This window comes from Mesocricetus auratus, unplaced genomic scaffold, assembly GCF_017639785.1.
Source record: "Mesocricetus auratus isolate SY011 unplaced genomic scaffold, BCM_Maur_2.0 Super-Scaffold_100033, whole genome shotgun sequence".
Classification (NCBI taxonomy): Eukaryota; Metazoa; Chordata; class Mammalia; order Rodentia; family Cricetidae; genus Mesocricetus; species Mesocricetus auratus.
The window spans coordinates 13,853,329-13,876,563 of NW_024429213.1; the positions used below are offsets into that span (position 1 = coordinate 13,853,329).

The window sequence follows — 23,235 nt, forward strand, 5'->3', positions numbered from 1 at the left end:
AATAGTGGAGGAGACAGAGGTCTCCCTGGCCATCTCTTCTCCCCAAATGAAGCATTTTGTCCCAGGTTTTGGTTACATCTAAACCGAGTTGTTGGCCAAAGAGGACAAATGGGAATCCCCAAACAACCCAGGCTGCTGCCAAGACTATAGGTTGCTCTCTACAAATTGACAGCAAGGCCCTATTGCTGAAGACAACATCAACACAACTCAATGAACATGGACATGTCAAGCTGGTCTACACATATAGCTTTCATTCCTATGTTCCAGCATCTTTGATATAGTAATGTATTCTACATCATATCAAGAGAGAAATGTAAACTCCAAGCCAGTCACAAACCCTTTATCTACAATGGTGTCCTGCCTTCAAGATAAACTAGGACAATTGTAGCACAAAGCTTATGGGAGTAACGAATCAATATCTGATTTGATTTAAGGTATGCTTCACAAACTGAAAACACACACCTGACAGTGCCTGGGTGACTAAAAATCTGAGTCTAAAAGTACATAGACCTAGGATAAAATCAAATAATACTGATCTAAAGTGATAGTGATAAAATGATCCTAATGATTATCTGCTTTACTCACAGATCAACCATCATCAGAGAAGCTTCTTCCTTCAGCAGGTGAGAATACAGAGACCCACAGCCAGACATTAGCAGAAAATTCTTGGTACACTCAGCACTAGATGGGATGCCTCTATCAAAGCCCTTCCCTCCAAGCTCAGGGAGTCCAGGGGAAGAGGAGGATGAAATAGTGTAGAGACAATGGGAATGGAGGATACCGGGAGAGCAAAACCGTCTGGATCAACATGAGCTAAGCACATATGAACTCACAGAGACTGAAGCAGCATACACAAGCCCTGAACAGGTCTGCACCAGGTCCTCTATGTTTATTTTATGGCTTCCAGTTTAGTGTTTTTATGGGACTCTTGAGTGTGTGAACTGATTCTTGTACCTTCTCTTGGGGCTCTTTCCCTTCTGGTTATCTAGTCCAAACTATTACTTTAATGTAATAGTTCGTGTTTTATCTTATATTTTATTATTGTCTTTTAGAAGACTTTTATTTTCTAATGAGATACAGAAAGGAAGTGGATCCAGACAGAAGGATGGTTCGGGAGGAACTGGGAGGAGCAGAAGGAGGGGAAACCATAATCAGAATATATTTTGTGAAAAAGAATCTATTTCCATTAAAAGGAAAAATAAAACATGAGATATCTTATAAAACTACTTACAAGTCCTCTAAGAATGCTTCTTGATTCACACTGAAGTTACATATGAATAAGTCCATTTAAAGTGAAAATCTTGTAAGTAAAATACATTAAATAAGCTGGATTTAGTGGGGGCACATGCCTGCAATCCTAGCAATCAAGAGGCCAAAGCAGAAACATCATGAGTTTGAGGCGAGCCTAGGTTACATAGAGTGTTTCAGGCTTCTCTAAGGTAAGAGAAGAAACACCAACCCCACTCTAAACCGAAACAAAACACAAACAAAAAACAAAATCCTTAAATCCAAATAACTACTGCACACCACAGGTTAGCAGCACCACACATTGTTGGGTCTTTGGGGCCTCCCCTAATGATTGCAAGATTGATTAGGCATTACAAGAGAGCCTCACACTATAAGTAGCTAACCTGAAAAATATCAAACATCAAAATATACAGTACTGCTATTGATGAACTACTGTTTTGCACCATCAGAAAATTAAACTATTAAAATCAGGGGCCATCTGTACTAGTAAAAGTAAGATTAGTATTAATGGCTTCTACTAATACTGAGTTTTGTGGTATAAAGGAAATATGAGAGTATGGCTGAATTTTTTTAATTTATAATTTTTCCTCTTTTTAAATTTAAATTAGAAACAAGCTTGTTTTACATGTCAATCCCAGTTCCTCTCTCTGTCCCCTCCTCCCTGCTCCCCACCAAACCTCTATCCCATCCCCTTTCTGCTCCCCAGGGAGGGTGACGCCTTCCATGGGGAATTTTCAAAGTCTGTCATATCATTTGGAGCAGGGCCTAGACCCTCCCCGTGTGTCTAGGCTGAGAGAGTATCCCTCTATGTGGATTGGGCTCCCAAAGTCCATTCTTATACTAGGGAGAAATACTGATCCACTACTAGCGACCCCATAGATTAACCAGACTTCCAAATTGACATCCTCGTTCAGGGGTCTGTAACAGCTCTATGCTGGTTTCCCAGCCATCAGTCTGGGGTCCACGAGCTACCCCTTGTTCAGGTCAGCTGTTTCTGTGGGTTTCTCCAGTATGGTCTTGATCCATTTGCTCATTACTCCTTCCTCTCTGCAACTGGATTCCAGGAATTCAGCTCAGTGTTTAGCTGTGGTTATCTGCTTCTGCTTCCATTAGTTACTGGATGAAGGCTCTAGGATGGCATATGAGGTAGTCATCAATCTCATTATTGGAGAAGCGTACTCAAGGTAGCCTCTCCACTATTGCTTAGATTCTTAGTTGGGGCCATCCTTGTATATCTCTAGACATTTCCCGAGAACCAGGATTTCTCTTTAAACCTGTAATGGCTCCCTCTATTATGGTATCTCTTTTCTTGCTCTCCTCTATTCTTCCCCTGACTCTGATCTTCCTGCTCCCTCCTGTCTTCTTCTCCCCTCCTCTTTCCTCTAACTCCCTCTCTCCTCCTCCCATGTTCCAAATTAGCTCAGGAGATCTTGTCCCTTTCCCCTTCTCCTGGCAACCGGCAACCATGTTATGTCTGTCTCTCTTAGGGTCCTCTTTGTTTCCTAGTATTGCTGGATTTTAATTAGGTTAACTACTGTTTGAAGGCAAGGTTTAAATGATTCCACCAGATCCAAAACAAGTGATAAATAGGTACTTATTAGGGAAGTGCTTACACAAACAATATTAAATAACCACAATGACCCTCTTGCTCCAGAAGCTGCAGTCTCTGACTTTCCAGTGCTCTCACTGCAACCCAAGAGAGCAAGCCAGCCCCTCCTCTACCATATAAGAGGTCAGGTTTGCTCACCTGAAGCCACGCCCATAGGGTGTGGCCACCACCACAAGTTCACTGGTAAAGCAAGATGCCACTACAACTGTTCAATTTAAGTGGTCCCAATGTTAGTCAGTGATGCACATTTGTAAGGTATCAGGTGGCATTAAACATTCTTTCAGTAAAATAGCTTGTATAGTGCTTCAATATTCTGTTTGATACATAGCTTATTTGTATTCCAAGTAAATATTGGATCATGCCATGAATAACAAGATGAAATGTCTGTGAGTACATTGTCTTTAAAAAACAAAGGTGTGGGGACAGCCAGAGATAGCTCACCAGGTATAGCAACCTGTTGCAAAGCTGATGACTGACTTGGATTCTTGGGACTCACATGAAACGAGAAAAGGGACTCTCAAAAACTGTGCTCTGAACTCCACACATTTGTGCACCTTGATGTCTGTACACATCTACATGAACTGAATTGATAGATGTAATTAAAAAGAAAAATAGATACAATTATGTGCACTTTCATTTTATATGAGTGGTAAAAGAAAAAACAGGGTTTTAAATCTATCACATTCTAGAAAGAGTTAAGTCTTGACAACTCAAGGATTTTTCTCTGCATGCAGATGATACCTCCAGAATGGTGATTTTTTTCTCCATTCAAAGTCATATTAAGTTCAGAATATATGCCCAATCTAGAGGCTGAGATAAGACAGAGATAAATGCGTCTGCAGACTTAAAGGAAGGTGAAATTCCATTATTTGTAACAAACTGGATGTGACCTGCTGTCATTATATTAAGTGGAACAGAAAAACAGGTACTGCGTGTCCTTATATGTGGGAATTAAAATGTTGACATTAATGAAGAATGGTGATTATCAGAGTTTGGGGATGACAGATAAAGGGAGGCTGAATTTTTTCTCTCACAGTACTGGATGTTGAATCCAGGGCCTTTCAAACACTAAGCAAGTCCTCTACACTGGGCCTAGGAAGCTGAATTTGATCAGTACATGCTGTATATATCTGATAAAATAGTACATTGCATCTCATTTGTTTGTAAAATTAACATATAGCAATAAAATAAAACTTCAGTGGAACTAAAGACTTTGAAAACCCTGCCAAAAACACTGATTTTTTAAAAATACCTTCTCTAAGATGCCCTTGAGTTCTGTCCAAATTATGTTTCATATAGTTTGCCCTTTTATTGATAATTAATATTCCATGGCATAAATTACCACTATTTGTCTAATCAATCATCTATTAAAGGACATTTTGGTTCTTTTCAGTTCACATTCCAAGGCTTAAATCTCACCAATTGTATTTATTCATTCTTGTTTTTCTAATTTTTTATATAATAATTTTTTAAATTTAACTTTTTATACATGTTATTTTCAGTTTCTTCTCTCTCCCCTCCTCCCCTGGCCCCTCCATTCCTCCCAACCCCCCATCCCACTCCATCTCTCCTCCGCTCCCCAGGGAGGGTAAGACCTTCCATGAGGGATTTTCAGAGTCTGTCATATAATCCCGGGCAGGGCCTAAGTCCTCACCCATGTGTCCAGGCTGAGAGAGCATCCCTCCATGTGGAATGGGCTCCCAGAGTCCATTTGTATGCCAGGAATAAATACTGATCTACTCTCCAAGGTCCCATAAATTGCCAAGGCCTCTTCTCTGACACCGAGGTTGGGGTGTGTATGTCTGGATCAGTCCCATGCTCGTCTCTCAGTCATCAGTCTGGGGTCCATGCATTCCCCCTTGTTTAGGTCAGCTGCCTCTGTGGGTTTCTCTAGCCTGGTCTTGATTCCTTTGCTCTTCACTGCTCTTTGCAACTGGGTTCCAGGAGATCAGATTGGTTTTTAGCTCTGGGTGTCTGCCTCTGCTTCCATCAGTCACTGGATGAAGTTGACTGTCTTATGTTTTGTTTCTCTGTATTTTCCCTGCCTTTTTGTGAGTTACTTGAACATTTTTTAAGAACTGGATTTCATTTAATCATTGTGTTTTTCAAGTGTATTTCTTTTCATTTTTTTATTGGTCTGGCAGCAGAAGGGGATGTCATTTTGCTACTACTCGGTGTAGAACAAAGTATTAATTGGTTCCTGTATCAGTTACTGCTCTGTTGCTGTGATAAAACAGACTAAAAGTAATTTATGGATGAACGGGTTTAGTTGGCTTACAGGTTATAGCCCATCATCTAAGGAAGCCAACACAGTAACTTGGAGGCAGGAACTAAAGTAGAGCCAAACACTGAAGCAGACATCACGGAGGAATGTAGTTTACTTACTGGCTTGCTCCCCATGGCTTACTCTGCTTCCTTACACACACCAGGTCCCGTTGGACCCTCCTACATCAACTAGCAATCAAGACAAATTCATCAGTTAATCTGATGAAGCAATTTCTCAGCTAAGAGTCTCTTTTCCTAGGTATGCATAGATTTGTGTCAAATTAACAAAAACTACCCAGCACAGTTCCCCTTTCAGCTTCCATTGACACCTGGGGGAAGAGTCTCATCTTTAGCACTTGGCAAGCGAGAGTTTAAGTTTCTTCCCATATCTTTGCCAATACAATCTTAGGTGAGAGAGACAGAAGTCCCTTGCTATGTCCTCATGACCTCCATCAACACCATGGTGTGGGGTGTGCTTTTAACTAACTATAGTGGTGAGAAGAGGAGGGATCCTCTTATCTCCTTGTAACCATGGGTGCATCCTACCAAAGGGGAATTGTTATTATCACTTGCAAATTGCCTTTCCTGATACCATTATGATAGAGGGTTTGGGTTCTTTGTTACAAGTAGGCATAAGCAAGAGTCTACAGTTTTTCACATCTAGTTTTTTAATAATTACATTTTTCCTTTACCTTTTGTTCCTTCAAGTGCTCCCACATACTCCTCTACAGTCTCCTTCAAATTCATGACCTCTTTTTTCATTATCACTTAACTTTTGTTGGCTTAGACAGTGGGATATTTTGTTTTCTGTACTGTTTGCATGGAGTAGACTGACAGCTTGTTAAAAATGAATGTCATGAAAAGTTGCTCCATTTCCTGTTCCTTTGTCTAGAGAGTATGGGCTTTTCTTCTATCTATGCTTATGGATATTTCCAGTCTATCAGCTTCTCCACAACCCAGCCTGGGATATATGAGAAGGGAGGAAGCTGTGAGGGAACTTGTTGATGTTTCATTTGGGGTTTCTGTGGTCTATAACTAACTTGTCTTATTCTGCTGCTTACCTTTCGAAGTTTTCCTATGTTTTTGGTATATACAATGTTCAGTGTTTACAATTCTACTTGGAGGGAGAGAGTTTAAAAGTAAATGTAATACATTTCTGGGGAGCAGAAGTTTCTCTTGTTTTGTCTTTAAAAATCATTTTGTCATGGAAAATTTAATATATAAAATAGAGAAATTAATAGAATAAACCTACATGTCAGCTACAACAGTTCTTGAAATTTTGTTACTCTTGATTCATGTATCTCTCACATACTTTTACTGTTATTAAAAATTAAAATCCTAGATATATTATTTTAATCAGTGTAAGTATGCATCTCTAAAAAGAAAATGTTTTTATATAATTATGTTACCACTGTCATAATTTACTAACAGTAACCCTTTAGTGTCATGAAGTAGCAGTTTATACTGAAAGTCTCTTGGTTGTCTCAAGAAATGGGTTTTTGTTGCTTTTATTTTTAAGATAGGTTGATGCTAAACTCACTATGTAACCTAAGCTGTCCTCAAATCTCATAGTCCTCCTGCCTCAATCTCCTGAATGCTGGAATTGTAGGTAGGAGCCACCACATCAGCTTAGGAAGTGAGTTAAAAGTTGATTTTTTTCAAAATAGTATCCAAGCAAAATATTATATTTGGTTTTTAAGTTTCTTTAAAATTCTGTAACTTTAGCATGATTTACCTCATTCCTTTAAAATGTAATTTATCATTGAATAAAACAGATAAATATATTGTAAAAATTCCACATTTTGGATTTGGCTGATTGTTTAATTGAACTTGTCTTAATTTTTATATTCACCATAAACCATGAGTTATTGGTGCAAGATAATTGATTGGATTTAGTTTCCATTTTCTTTTTACTTTTGGCATTGATACCTAATAGGAGGTGCTGTGTGCTTCCTACTGTATTGTGCCAGGAGGCACATAACATACATTTGCTTCATCCACTGTGGTAATTAAACCTTGAGCAATGTTTCAAGTTGGAAAGTTTCCCACATCATTTTACTTATTTAAAAAATTCATTTATGAGCATTGTTCTAGACTGATGGTTCTCAACTGGAGAGGATCCCATCCCCCAAGGGACATTTAACAATATTCAGAGACATTTTACTCTTAACCACTGTATAAAGGTTTATTTCTGGGCCAGCAAAATTGTTCAGTGGGTAGAGCATTTACTGCCAATCCCAGCAACTTGAATTTGATCCTTGGAACCCACCTGGTAGAAAGAAAGGACTGACTCCTATAGATCATGCATAGACATCCACACTATTTTCATGGTACATGCTTCTACCCCCATGAAATAAATCATTTTTAAATGTAAAAAAAGTTTAAAAATGTGTTTTGCTCTCCAACTTACATGTATTTTTATTTCCATCATAATTTTGGCAACCAGTTCCTTAATAATGGTATTTCCCCCTGCAGTCTGTGCTATTGCATATTGTTACAATGAATGTCCTTGTTCATTTGTCATTTTGGACTTTAGCTAGTGTATTTTTTAGTTTGATTCTTAAAAGTGGGACTGTTGGATTACATAACGAACACGTAATTTTTGCTACACATACTAAATTTCTCTCTGTTGAGGTTATGTAATGTTGTTTGCCTTGCTCTTGGAGGGCTTAGACAGATGAAATGGTGATTAAGATTTGATCTGCTAGCCTACCCAAGCTTTCAACCCTGGGAGAAGTGATAAGGACCAACAAACACAAGAGCCAGATTCCACAATTTGGTGAGTAAAATTTCAGAAGCCATTTCATAGCTTAGGTCCATGGTAAATCTAGATTCCACACGGCCAACATCCAGCACTTCACACAGATTTGTCGATTCCAGTGTGTGCTTTTTTTTTTAGAGACAGGATCTCATGTAGTCCAGGTGGTCTCAAACTCTCCAAGAATCACCCTGAACTTCTATGTGCCTGTTTTATGCTATGTTGGGGATCAAACCCAGGATTGCATGCTAGGCAAGCACCATACCAATGGAGTTTCATCCCACCACTCCCCAGTATTTTCTTAAGATGCAAAGTTAAGATAGGTGGTTGTACCTGCATGCAGAAGGATTACTAGATAATATGCGATTCAGTAGGCAGAGAATCAAAAGTGCAAGCCAAATGAGCCAGTAGAACTAAATTCAGAGCTTTTGAAGATGAATAGAAGCTACCAACAGACAATCTGGTAGTAATATGTGGCAAAAAATGAGGAAATGGCTTGTTAGGACATGATGCAGTGTAATCTTTATCTTTGTGGCAACTCCCATAGCCGTGCATTTGTTTTCTCTTTTGAGTCCCCCTTTTCACTTAGAGAAGGGAATAGGCTATTGGAATTCCATGTGTGCAAGATATCTGGAGCCAGATAGATGTGTGCTAAAAGGAATCCTTCAGTCCCTGCATTTTCTATCCTATCCTTTCCCAGAACTCCAGGCTCATTGGTGTTTTCTGCATGCCTGTGGTGGAGCCAGATAACCCTGATTTCTAGTTCCCTGGTTACTAGTAAGGCTGTTGTGGGGGAGGGAAGGGAAGGGTACATAGGTTCACTCTGCTATGATGGGAAGCAGGAGCTGCTAAGCTGACTCTTAGTCATCATAAATGAGCCCATAGACTGGCTAGTCCTGAGCTTAGAGAAATTTAATATGGTCCAAATGGGCTGGGTAGAGCTCAGTTCCCAGACTTAGGGTTTTGTGTGTGGTTTTTGCTATTTTCTTTTTCTTTAGCTTATAGAAGACTTACCAGCCACTGGTGAGAAATGAAAGGCATGGAAAAAATAGGAATCAAACATCTGATTATTGAAGTTGGATTCTGAATGAGAAGAAGCATAGAATCTAGAGAATAAACATAAGCAAATTCAAGGTATTTTATTCGCGAAGAATGATTTCATGATGGGGGACCAAATCCAGCCTACTGTATGGATGCTAAATAATAATACCACTGAGCTACATCACCAGAACTTTAAATATTTTTGTGCTTTAGTCCTCCCATGAATAGTGAGAATAACACAATAATATTAGTACTTATATCATCAGTGTGTTATAAAGTTAAATAACATAGTGAATGACTTATAAAACGGTACTTGACATATCATTAGATATGTTTGTTACTATTGTTATTAGATTGTAATTATTGTATGAAAGCCATAAATCATACCATGTCATTTCTTTAAAACCCACAAATAATTCTCAATGCAATTGCAATATGGCTCCAGATGATCAAGGCCCTCCTTATACCTCTCATTTGTGTCTTATACCACTATTTTCTTCTTAGTACAAGTCTCAAGCTGTTCTTGCCTTATTTTCATTTCCTGAAATGAAGGCTCTCTCCCCTCTTCCCCTCCCTCCCTGTCTGTTTCCCTCTCTTCTGTCCCTTCTTCCTTCCTCCCCTCTCTCTTTTCTCACCTCTCTGTCTGTGTCTCTGTCTCTCTCTGTGTCTCTGTCTCTGTCTCTCTCTCTCTCTCTCTTGTTTCAGGTCCTTTGTCCTTGCTCTATACTCCTACAACCACTAAAAAATAAAATATAAAATAACTTTCTCAAAAATGAGATACTAAAATCAAGAACCCACAAGTATGCCGGAGAGATATCTCAGTGCTTAAAAGCACTTACTGTTTTTGTACACACTATGTAGTCCAAACTGGCCTCAAACTCACAGAAATTTGCCTGACTCTTCTGGAATTAAAGGTATGCACCACCACTGCCCAGTCTTAAGAGGAACTGAAGCTTATGCTTGGACCTTTAGAACACTCACCTTTTGGAGATCTCTTATGACCCATTTGCTGAGCTTGGTGGTTACCTAGAACTCCAGTTCTAGCCCTCTTCTGACCTCCACAGGCATCAGGTACACATGGGTGCTAAGACATACATACAGGCAAAATATTCATATAAAACAATAAAATCAACATATCTAAAATATTTTTTATTTAAATTAGAAACAAGCTTGCTTCACATGTTGATCCCAGATCCGTATCCCTCCCCTATTCCCCCATCCCCCCACCCAATCCCCACTCTGATCCCCAGGGAGGGTGAGGCCCTCCATGGGGGATCTCCAGAATCTGTCACTAAAATAATTTTTTTAAAAGCTTGAGAAATGTGTTTATACAATAATCTCAAATATATGGTAAAGTATAACATATAGCAGCGATAAATGGATAGTATATATTAGAATCAAACAGACAAAAAGCTTAAGAGTTAAGAGTCCCAAACTATATTACAGCTATTATGTTTGAATCCTAGATCTAAACTAATCTGTGTGTGAGTGTGGGCATCATTCTATCTTTCTTTGCCTTGCTTTCCTTGATTGTAAAATGAAAAGTATAACAGCATTTTTTCTTAAAATTATAGCAAGGGTTAAACAAGTTTAATAGGATAGTGTACTTCCAGGGTCATTTAAGTGTTATTTAAGGTGATTAATAAGAATTTAAAGCCATATAGTGGTGGTGCATGCCTTTAATCCTAGCACTTGGTAGGCAGAGGCAGGTGGATCTCTGAGTTCAAGGTCAGCCTGGTCTACAGAGTGAGTTACAGGACAGTCAGGGTTACACAGAGAAACCCTGTCTCAGGGAAACAAAACAAAACAAGAATTTAAAAGATGCTGGGCTTTGTGGTGTATGACTTTAATCTCAGCACTAGGGAGACAGAGGCAGGAAGATTCCTGTGAATTGGAGAAACTGCCCAGAGAAATCCTGTCTCATTAAAACAAAGGAAAACAAAACAAAACGAACAAAAAGAATTTACAAGAAAACTAGGCAAAGAATGTTACCAAGAAATTCACAAGAAAAGGTAAAACAGCCAACAGACTTGAAAATACAGAGGACTTCACTTATGATAAAACTTCATCTTTTGCGTTCCAGAAATATTTAACTATACAAAAGACCAAAGTAGATATTGAGACTAGATGAATGAGCAATTTACATTCATTGAGTTAGATTATGTGAATCTGTATGCATGTATAATATTTAATAATATACCCATGGAGTGTTATTTAATAATTTATGTGGTGATGGTATTATAAAGAAAAATAAAACAGGGATGAGATACTATTTTATATAATGGCCAAGGAAGGACTCTGAGTTAAGGTGACGTTTAAGGACATCTAAACAGTGAACTGAAGAAAGAAAGAGAGAAAATCATGATGATTTCCTTTTTATATTAAAATAGTTACATATATTTATTTATCTACATGTGCATGGCTTGCATGTGGAAGACACAGGACAACATGTGAAAATGGTTCTCTTCTTTCATTATGTGGGTCTCAGGAATTGAACTCAGGCTGTCAGGTTTGGTGGCAAGCACAAAAGTGCTAGCTCAAGCCATGAGAATCTCTGAGACCAAAAGAAACAAGGGCTTAGGCTTGGAAGCAGTAGTATGTATCATCTGTTTGATGCAAGGCCAAGCTGATAGGTAAAGAAGTCTAAGTAACCAATGAGAGATTTGGTAGGCCCTAAAAGGCCAGAATAAGGACCCGAGACTAGACTAGGAGTGACATAGACCACCTATGGTCACTTAACACATAATTTGGACCCAAATAATAATAATTTCCAAGGATTACATCAATTCTAGGATACTATTATTTTTTATTTATTTTATTTGCGCTTTTGTTTTTTATGTTTATTTTATGTGTTTTGGCTGTGTACCATGTGTAGCTGTTGCCTGCTGAGGCCAGAGAAGTAGTCAGATCCTCCTGGAACTACAGTTATAGATGTGAGTTGCCACATGGGTCCTGGAATTGAACCCAGATCCTTTGGAAGAGATTCTAGTGTTTTAACTGCGGAAACATCTTCTCTTCAGCCTGTGAATCTAGGGCATTATTGGCTGTGAGACATACCAGTATTTTATGTACCCACAACAAAGAAACCAAAATAATGCTGAACATGTTCATAAAGTATCATTCAAAGACTCCAGCAATATTTGAACATGAAGAGCTATGTGCTTCTTAGGGTTGATAAATTAAAATACTCTTCTTCATGAAAGGATACACCAGGAAGTGGTCAGATTTTTGGTCTTTCTACTGTGATTGGCTACAAGATGGTTTCTACTACAGTCACTAACTCCTCATTTCCAGGAGGAAGAAAGGAGAAGTGAGAAGATGCCTTTTAGTCTTCCATATTAATTTAGATTGTCCTGTAAAGTCTCTCATAAAAAAACTCATTGTAATTTTATTGGGATTTCATTGTATGTGTACAGCCAATTTAGAGAAAACACCTGTGTAGGCATAGTCTCATTTACATTTCATAAAAGGATATATGCATAAAATGCTTATATTTGCATAGAAATTTTCTCACAAATTTCAGGGAAATGGAATTGAGTATAATTGGTGAGGAAGAGAGGGACTTTCATTTTTCACACCATGCCCTCCCTTCTATACATTTCTAAGAAACCCATATGTATATGTATATATATATATGGTGATATTTACAGACATACACATATATATGTAACTTTTATTATAAGAAATATAATATAAACCAGTGACTTTCAAAATGGAGTGTGCTTTGCCCAGGAGTATGGGAAACTAAAGAGAATCAATTTTTACATCCTCCAATTTCATATGTAGTGTTTTAAGATTGATCTGCCAGAGAACATAGTTGTGATAGAGGAATCAGCTGGTTCTCTTTTTCCCATCTCCAGTTTCACATGTTTCTTTTTGCACTTACAAAAGAAAATCGCCTTTTACCATCCTGAGTCTCACCCGCATGCAGTGTGAAATCCTCAGGGTGCCAGAGAGACAATTCTGAACACCACATCTATAGCGAACAAACAAATTGCTCTGACAGTGCATGGGAATCGAATCTTTTCTAACCTCAGATGGTTCCTAATTGTTTGTTTCCAATAAAATTGAAGAAACTCCCAGTGGAGTCCTCAGTTGATAAATCAAAAGAAGGAGTTTTGAAGCTAAACCATTGTGTGATACTTTCAAAAGGATGCAACAGCTTGAATGATGATGTCTCTAAAAGAAAATGCCTCTCCCCATTTAGTATATGAGAGGTTTCTCTATGTTAACATTTAGCCAAACACAGATTAGGAGGAACAGGATGCTTAACCCTGTCTCATTCGAGCAATGAACAATGTTAGTCCATTGGAACAACCCCTACCAAGTTGCTCTAAGTGGAAAAATATATGTTCTTGGGTCAAAAATTTGTTGGAAGAATACAGTAGACTTAAGAACGCCAGGAGAAAAGGGTGAAGATACAACTGGCAACTGTGATAGAAATCTATTGTGAGTTTTTAAAGAGAATGATGATGGTCCTCAGCTCAGTAATGTATTTAGGTTTCAACAGATTTGTGTAATGTACTGACGTAACAGTTTTATTTCTGAAGGTTAACACTTGTCAGAAATTACGTTTTTGCAGCCAAATGACATTTACGATGCAGAATTTTAGATGTCAACCAAAAACTGTGTGAAAGAGACCACGTTTTTCAAAATATTTTTAGAGAGCATTTTGATATAAACCAAGTTTTACATAAACATAGAAAAATGACTAGGAATTGTCACTTACTCTTTTGCCACCTTGTGGTGAGAACAGTATTTGACTCCTAGGCGCACGAACTGTGAGACAGAGCTGTCTGCCTGGAGGTCTCCTGTCAGTGTTTCCCAGGTCTTTGTGAGGCCGAGATGGTAACATCTGTTCAGGTCTCACTCCAGATTATACAAGCTCTGTACATCTAAATATTATGGTGGCTCCCACCACCGATGATTAAAACAAAAGCACAGTACAGTGAGGAAATAAATGTAAGAAAGTAACAAGTATGTTGTACATTTTCCAATAGGGGACTCTTTTTTATAAAAAGTACTCAGCTAGATTTTGGTATACTTATTTATTTAATGATTCCTATTTGGGGCTTCTTTCCTACTAGCTGTCCTAAAGACACTTCCTTAGTGTGTGTGTTCCTTTTAGGGAAGCCCAATCTGATTCTAATCCCGGGGTGTCTTTGGCTCAGTGCTGGGTCTCCAGTTCTTAGTACAATGCCTGGCTGTGAACGGGTATTGAATAACCATCTGTGGGGTGAATGGTGGCAGAGACATACACTTTCAGAACTTGCTGGTCTGGGTGGTGTCCAGGTGCCTCTGTGCGTTTTACAGGAAGTCGATTAGTTAGGCAACCAGGTTACATAGCTATTATTCAGTGGCAACTCTGCTAAGTATGGGGATCCTCAGGTTTTTTGTTGGTTGGAGCCTGTGAAAATAGGATGAAGGTACTCCTTGCCCTCTGCCCCCATGCTGCATGAGCTTAGTCTCTTCAGCAGCAGGGCAGCAGCAGCATTCCCTTAGTAGCCGTATTGCATTTCTTCTGTTGCAGACAACAAAGGGCAGGCATTTGTTGGAAGAATGATTCAAGGAACTGAAAACACAGCTGACTTAAGAAAGGCTGGCACTAAGGTAGCCTTAGGCTAGATAGGAACCAGACAGCCTCCCTAAGGGCTGGAGATTCCTGATTAATCCCGGAGGAGTCTGTCTTTGCTTCCTCTATGAAGTGACTCAGGTAGGGGCCCATTTCCAGGGGAGACCAGCGACACTTTGCTGTGCCTTGCAGGCAGGCACAGTCCCTAAAGCAGGCCTGCTGCCACACGGAGGCATCCTGCTCTTCTTAGATGACTCTCCCTTTGACCCCACAGGCCTTTGTCTGCACCCCCTGGAAGCAGCAGTTGCAGTTGCTTCTGACACCCCCTGCTTTGCCCAAGACCCGAGCCTCTTGTTCTGGGCACCTTTTTTTCTGGGATCCCGGATGCTGGGTTCCATGCAGCAGCCCCCACCCGAGACTGGTGTCCAGCCTTTCTCTTCACTGGCAGCTCCACAGATATTCCTTCTATTTCGACCTGCTGCTCACCCCAGACTCTGCTAAACCCTAAGAGCCTCTCAGACTTTGTAGTTTGGGTTTCTTTCAGCCTAGGGGAGGTGCCACCTGTAGGGATGGCCTTGAAGTGTCTGGTTTCTTTTGCTGGCCTTGCAGTGATGGTTTCTGCCCACAGGCTGCTCAGCGAGGGCTGTACCTGTGGTCCAGCTGTCAAACAGTCATCCTGCCCAGGGCCTTTGGGGGAGGAGGAGGGGGCGAGCAGCAGACCAGGAAGTTTAGGGCACTGATATGATAGTCAATGAGACTTGCCGCTTCAGGTGGAGCGGCCTTGGGAGCACCGTTGTCCCTCTAGATTTGGGGTCCAGGCTTACCCCTCAATGGAGTTGGAGGCTTGTTGGTTCTGGGAGGGCAGGAGTTGGACCCGAAGTGGAGACTGGGACATGCTTTGGGCAGGTTCAGCTGCTGGAATGATAGATGTCGGGGCTTCTGCCTTTATTCTTCACGACCACCCTGTGAAGGGATATTTCACAGCCTCAAAAACATTTCTGGGCAAGACCACGAAACTGCCCCCGGGCCCCACACGCTAGGGGAAGCCGGCATCCTTGAGGGCGGTATGAGAGGGGAGGAGACGGCCAAGGGGGTCAGAGCAGCGATTGGAGCTGAGAGCTGGAAGCGCCTTAAAGAGACTGCGCGGTTCCCGCCCCATTTCCCGCCAGCCTCAATGAATTAGAGCTGTGTTTCCCAAACTTGCCTGATCACTAGCAGCCTCTCCAGCCCTAGTTAGAGATCGAGGTTCCGGAGTACCTCCCTTCCAGAGTCTGATTCAGTAGGCCTGCGGGTGGAGCTGAGGAATCTGTAATTTTAACACGCTCCCCACGTGATTGTCGTGAACAAGCAAGTTTGGGAAATATTGAATTAAAGGAAACGGGGCCTGGCTGCCGAAGCGGCCTCCGCTAGGGGGCTTCGGCTGGAGCATTCCCGGGGGCGTCGCCTGCTTCCGCTGCCGCCTCCTTCAGTGAAAGTCCCTTTCGGGTCCAGCTGCCACAGTCACCGCGCTCCCTCAGGCCAGACCGGGGACACCCCAGGTCTGCGTGGCCCCCGCGCCACCACGCCCAGTGGCCGCCCGAGCCCCACGAGCAGGGGGAGGAGCCGCAGCCAGTGGAGGCGGAGGAGGCTGGAGGAGGCGGAGACGGCGGAGACGGCGGAGAAGGCATAGAGGAAGGTGGAGGCGGAGAAGGTGGAGGGGAAGGTGGAGGCGGCTGGGAAGGTGGACGCCACCGAGAAGGTGGAGACAGCGGGGAAGGTGGACGCCACGGAGAAAGTGGAGACCGCGGAGGATCCGGGCCGCGGGGCTGAGCTCAAGCTGGAGCCAGAGCCCAAGCCGGAGCCCGAGCCGGAGCCCGAGCCGGAGCCAGAGCCCGAGCCCGAGCCGGAGCCGGAGCCGGAGCCCGAGCCGGAGCCCGAGCCCGAACCGGAGCCGGAGCTGAAGCCGAAGCCCGAGCCGGAGCCCGAGCCCGAGCCCTTACAGGAGGCAGAGCAGGAACCTAAGGGGGAGCCCGAGCAGGAGCCAAAGGATGAGAACCCAGCGCAGAGCGGCGGTGGCGGCAGCGGCGACGAGGTTCCTCCCCTCACCCTTCCCTCCGATCCGCCGCGGGCCCCCGATCCCTCTCAGCGTCGCAGTCGTGCCCCGCGCCGCCGACCCCGGCCCCGGCCCCAGACTAGACTCCGTACCCCTCCGCAGCCTAGGCCACGGCCCCCGCCCCGGTCCCGGCCCCGGCGCGGTCCTGGGGGCGGGTGCCTGGATGTGGATTTTGCTGTGGGGCCACCAGGTTGTTCCCACGTGAACAGTTTTAAGGTGGGAGAGAACTGGAGGCAGGAATTGCGGGTTATCTACCAGTGCTTCGTGTGGTGTGGAACCCCAGAGACCAGGAAAAGCAAGGCAAAGTCGTGCGTCTGCCATGTGTGTGGCACCCATTTAAACAGACTCCACTCTTGCCTTTCCTGCGTCTTCTTTGGCTGCTTCACAGAGAAACACATCCATGAGCACGCTGAGACAAAACAGCACAACTTAGCGGTAGATCTTTATTATGGAGGTATATACTGCTTCATGTGTAAAGACTATGTGTATGACAAAGACATTGAGCAAATTGCCAAAGAAGAGCAAGGGGAAGCCTTGAAATTACAAGCCTCCACCTCGACAGAGGTTTCTCAGCAGCAGTGTTCAGTGCTGGGTCTTGGTGAGAAATATCCCACCTGGGAAATGACCAAACCTGAGTTGGAACTGCTGGGGCACAACCCACGGAGAAGAAGAATCGCCTCCAGCTTTACCATCGGTTTGCGAGGACTAATTAATCTTGGCAACACGTGTTTTATGAACTGCATTGTCCAGGCCCTGACCCACACTCCAATACTGAGAGATTTCTTTCTCTCTGACAGGCACCGCTGTGAAATGCCCAGCCCTGAGTTATGTCTGGTCTGTGAGATGTCTTCGCTCTTTCGGGAGCTATATTCTGGAAACCCATCTCCTCATGTTCCCTATAAGTTACTACACCTGGTGTGGATACACGCTCGTCACTTAGCAGGGTACCGGCAACAGGATGCCCACGAGTTCCTCATTGCTGCCCTAGATGTCCTGCACAGGCACTGTAAAGGTGACGATGTTGGCAAGGTGGCCAGCAATCCCAACCACTGTAACTGCATCATAGACCAAATCTTCACAGGTGGCCTGCAGTCAGATGTCACCTGCCAAGCCTGCCATGGTGTCTCCACCACCATAGACCCATGCTGGGACATCAGTCTGGACTTACCCGGCTCTTGTACATCCTTCTGGCCTATGAGTCCAGGGAGGGAGAGCAGCATGAATGGGGAAAGCCACATACCAGGCATTACTACCCTCACAGACTGCTTGAGAAGGTTTACAAGGCCAGAGCACTTGGGAAGCAGTGCTAAAATCAAGTGTGGTAGTTGCCAAAGCTACCAAGAATCTACCAAACAGCTCACTATGAAGAAGTTACCAGTTGTTGCCTGTTTTCATTTCAAACGGTTTGAACACTCAGCCAAACAGAGGCGCAAGATCACTACATACATTTCCTTTCCCCTGGAGCTGGATATGACACCGTTTATGGCGTCAAGTAAGGAGACCCGAATGAATGGACAGTTGCAGCTGCCAGCCAACAGTGGGAACAACGAGAATAAGTATGCTTTGTTTGCGGTGGTTAATCACCAAGGGACCTTGGAGAGTGGCCACTACACCAGCTTCATTCGGCACCACAGGGACCAGTGGTTCAAGTGTGATGATGCCGTCATCACCAAGGCCAGTATTAAAGATGTGCTGGACAGTGAAGGGTATTTACTGTTCTATCACAAACAGGTCCTGGAACCTGAGTCAGAAAAGGGGAAAGAAACGAATACACAAGCTTACTGAAACAACGCACAGGCCTACCTGTAATGGAAGATGATGACACTCGTACTACAACGGGCATCGAGATTTAATTGATCTACTAGACTGAGGCCGATGGGCCTCATAGAGTAAGAATTTAACAGTACCCAGTGTCCAAAAGGTCCCTATTGGAAGAGAAATAGGGAGGGCAAAGAGGCACTAGTCTAAGCAGTCATGTGAAAGAAATTAAGTGGCAGGAATGTTTTGGGTGGGAAAGGCAGAGCAGGGAAATTGTGACACTGGTTCATCTCCTATATTCCTCCAAAAGATTGTGTGGGAAGGTGTAGGGGGGAGGGGGGTGGTGTTGGGGGGGGTTGTGTGCCCTTGTAACCGTAAAACATCTTTCTCCATGGGTGTTTCAGCTTCAATTGACCAATCATGTAACAGTTACATGTTTGTGGGAGGAAAAGGAAACGTGAATTAAAGTGTAGCCCATTGTGTACATGGGCTGAAAGCAGAACAGGGGAGGAGGCTCATTGACAGACACCTTTGCCAGTTTCTTTGTATTCGTGATTTCTGTGCTACTAAATGCAGTATTAAAAACAGCCCCCACGGGCTGGTGAAAGGAGAAGACGTAAGGGGCTTGTGGAAGGGGAGCAGGTGCCCCAGCAGTAGAGAAGGCTAGAAATGCTGTAAGATCAGCAGTTAACAAGAACAGGCCTCAGTTGACGGTGGAGTGTGTGTTTTATTTTAAAAAGCTGTATGATATACTTGAGCAAATCAGTGAATCTCTTTGCGATTGTTTTCTCATCTGTAACATGCAGGTAATTCCTACTTAAAAGGTTGTTGTTAAAGATTAAATGATATAAAATGTGTCAAAGTAAAAGGCTTGGAACTTTGTAGGGACTCAGTAAACATTTGTTGGATCTGAATCTGAAACTTATTTGAACTGGGCCAGACCGCATTAGAGGCTAATGCCAATTCCACCTTAATACCCGTGAACAGAAATGACATAACATGTCACATGCAGTCATATATACAATCTTAACTCTTTCTCCAAGGCAGCGGACTCCATGTTGTGTATAGGGCATCATATTCAGTGTCACACTTCAGATTGGTGGTTGGGGGGAAAACACAACTATCACACGTTTTGTCCATTTGAAAGACAATGACATCATTTTAAAGATTCAAAATTCCAGTGTGGGATTCTGGGGAAGGTATGCTACCAGGCATCCATACAATGGTGTTTGCTGACCCGCCCGCCTGCCCTCTGCTTCAGAAAGCATTGTGAGTATAGTTTCGATATTTACCTCCAAAACCCCACCGGTCCATCAGCTTAGAGATGCTGGTAGAATGGTCTGCTACGCTGGACAGAACAGCCTGCAGAGTTAAGCTGAGACAGATGGAAAGATTTGGAATGGGCCAGCATGTCTCTGATAAAAGACAGGGTTCCCTACAGCTTCCCAGTTCTACTTAGTGACCAACTCATTTGGAAATAGAGACTTTTGTGGCTGTTGGTATATGCCACCGAGCTCAGAGGTTTTGTTTATTTTGATGTCAGGGGTTGAACTCAGGGCCTTGCGTATGCTAGGCAAGCATTCTGCTACTGAGCTACATCCGCTACTCCCTCTGTGAGAGCTTTTAAAGGCATGAGGTCCATTTTTTTTTTGGATCCTGGGTTCCATCTCTAGCCCCTGGCACAGTTCCTGCCACATAATGAGCAGGCACATAAAACATTTACTGAGTGGATGCCTGGATGGATGCCTGGATGGATGCCTGGATGGATGGATGGATGGATGGATGGATGGATGGATGGATGGATGGATGGATGGATGGAAGGAAGGAACAAACATATTCCTTCCTTTAACTACCCAAATGTCTTCAGAACCACAGTCTCCAGAAGAAAATATTTTGCTGTTCCATTGGGTGTTTTGGAAGAAGGGGGAGATATGTAGCCCCGGGTGCCTCTTCGTAAGTTATTTGGCTACCTTTGGGCATGGGATCGGTAACACTGTTTAGGAAGACACGGCTATGTCCCCATTCCTCAGGTGTGCCATGGGAAAATTCAGTCAGACAAGTGCCAGCAGATTTTGACTGCATGCACAGAAATTGTCCTTTAATGTTTCCAGTGGTTTATTTGGAAACAAATTCAAACTCCCAGAAAAGGTTAAAAATAACAAACATTCTTTTGCCCTCTACCCATATTTGCCTATTAATATGTTGCTTCATTTGCTTTATCATCCCATATGTGCACACCTGTGTGTGTGTGTACATGTATACATGAACTCAGTGTGGATAAAGTACACACATCAGGGCCCTTTGTGCAGAAATACTTCGACAGGCATTTTCTAAGAATAAACATGCTCCATACACCACCACAGTGTAGCTTTAGAAAAATGAACACTGTGCTGTTTATCATTTCTAAGTCAAGTTTCTCCCTTGACCAGCAAATGCCGTTTTATAGCATTTCTCCTATTATAGGATCTGGTCTAGGGTAAAGTATTATGTTTGTCAAGTATCTTTAGTCTCTTTCAATCAGGAACATTTCCATGGCCCTGCTTTGTCTCATGACATTCACATTCTTTAATAGAACATCGCCCATTTTGAGTTTTTCTGATACAGAAGCTGTCATGTACGTGTCCTGCATTCAGGAATCGTTGTGAGAGGAACTAACTGATGGATGACCAGTGAAACTGACCTTGTTCCTATTGGTGGAAGGCACAGACCACCAGAGTATCTATGGCTGGTACTTCTGACTGAACCTCACATCTGTATCTCAAAATAAAACACCTTGTCCTTCAGAATAGGGCAACTGTCCCAGCACAAAACCTAGTCCTATGTCCCTACTCATTACCAGCCCCCAAACTGAGTCATGGGATATGATGGTAGCAGGACATGATTTTAAATCATGACACCGTGAGACCCAGAACATCTTCTACTCAGCAGGTACGTAGTAACCTGGAGTCTAAGATTCAGGCATGACCATGTCTGGCTAATGACCAGGCATCTTCACAACTGAGGATGCCAAGAGGATTAGAAGGTAAGACTAAGGCATATTCACCAATGTTTTCATGTTGAGCACAGAAGGACTTGTAGTATGGATGGGGGAGGGGAGGGGTAACTATATCTTAAGCAGCTGTATGGACAGAGTACACAACAGCAAGTCCTAGAATGAAGAACAATGTTCTGAAAGGTGGTGAAAGATAAACTGACTTTGACTCACTGAACTATGAGACACAACTGGGCTATTTTATTTGAACTGGTGGTGGTTCTAGGTGAACACATAGGAGCAAAAGCCAGTGAAATTAAAGTTCATTCTAACTCCATACATCTTCACAAGTTGCAAAAAAGGAAATTGGTTTACATGTATATTTATGATTGGGGAATAAAAAGGCACAGGTAAAATATGGCTTCTTGTAGCTGAGGCCCTCAGTAACCCAGAGCTGATGTAGTCCTACATTAGCATCCATTACACGTTCTTTCTATACTTTCTTGGCCTAAATCTGGTTGGAGTTCTAGAGTTCTGTCACTGCCTAGACTAGCCAGGTATTGGAACTGATTCTGGCCCGTGGGTCACATTGGTAAATGCTTCACTGTACTTTTCCCAGTGCTGATACAGGATGCCACCAACCAAAAGCTCTTCCCAATCAGAAAGCAGAGTGGCATCCATACACCTATACCACAGGTCATCACTGCTATAGAACCAGTGCTGGGAATTCTTTGCTCCAATGTACGTTCCACACCTAGAAGTCAAAGCTCAGATCCTCTGATAATATGTAGCCCAGGACTCGTGGTAGTATGTTATTTCACAGTTAACATCCCCTGCAAATTGTACTAAGAAACTTTTATATTGAAATGTATTAAATAGACAGCATATACATATCATTTAGAACTCGATGAATTTCTACAAAATGAACACATCACTATAAACAGCATCCAGATTAAGAAACAACATACCTGTGACCCAGAGGCACCACCCCTAACATTGCTCAGTGTGGCTCAGCCTTGCCTGTCTTTGTACTTCCTATGGAGGTCATTGGTCAGGATGCACTGTTTTATGAAGGGCTTTTATTTGTTCAGCATAATTTTATGAAATTAGGATTCCAGGTTATTTTGTCATGAAAAAACAATAACTGGGAAATTCATCATTTTCACCCATTAAACTTAATATAAGAATCCAAATTCTTCCCTGTGATTTCTGACACTCCAAGGAACCCAAGTCGTTGTGAAATTGGACCTCATGGATATCTATAATCTTACTCAGGTACAAATCAGTGGATAGAAAATAGCTTTCAGCAGAAGCCTGGTTAAAATACCCAGAAATGCTAGTCTTGGGCAACATTACAGAGTTTTTCCTAGTAATTCAGTAGGATACTGTGCTCTAGTAAGTTCCCCAACTAACAAATGTCAGAGTCATAAGAAAGATGTGTTAACAAATTTATTGATGGCTCATATGGCGTTTGAGATCTAGTAGATGGGGAATGGGGTCTCAAGAATATGCATTTCTGTCACATTCCCAGGGAATGCCCAAGTTGACTCTTGGAGCATATTTTGGGAGCCCCTGATAGTGCCTATTTGTTTTTTACTCAGTGGTACTTGGGATTTAAGGATTCTACAAAGATGCTTTGCGAGCACCTTAGGAAGCAGGTGGTGGGAGGGAGGGGATTTAGTTGGGAAGAAACAGACATCTCAATGCCATTTCAACCACAGCAGCTACTTTTTTTTATATTTCAGGAGCTCCTAGGAATATCTGAAGAAAGGACTCTGCTATTAAAATATTTAAAAGTTGCAAATCACTGTGCTAAGAAATTTTAGACCCCTGGGCAATGACATACTTGAAATATATGGGTAGTATTTCTGGAACATAATGCAACATCTGACAGAGACTAGGCCTCTTTCACGCCTGTCAT

The 23,235-nt window shown here is 42.5% G+C and overlaps 1 protein-coding gene and 1 long non-coding RNA gene across 2 annotated transcripts; one reads left to right on the forward strand and one right to left on the reverse strand.

The window, feature by feature from the left end:
• Window positions 1-2,331: 2,331 nt before the first annotated feature.
• On the reverse strand, window positions 2,332-15,545 carry LOC121135242. The gene is made up of 3 exons (XR_005872444.1): window positions 13,651-15,545; window positions 9,903-10,005; window positions 2,332-2,377 (listed from the first exon to the last, which is right to left on the reverse strand). It is a non-coding gene; the product is annotated as an uncharacterized LOC121135242 (long non-coding RNA).
• Window positions 15,546-16,162: 617 nt separating this feature from the next.
• Usp27x (ubiquitin specific peptidase 27 X-linked) lies at window positions 16,163-18,676 on the forward strand (the record flags this gene model as incomplete). Its single annotated transcript, XM_013124481.3, has 1 exon — window positions 16,163-18,676. A coding segment is annotated over one exon (2,208 nt), but the record flags the coding sequence as incomplete, so codon positions are not given.
• Between the last annotated feature and the right edge of the window lie 4,559 nt (window positions 18,677-23,235).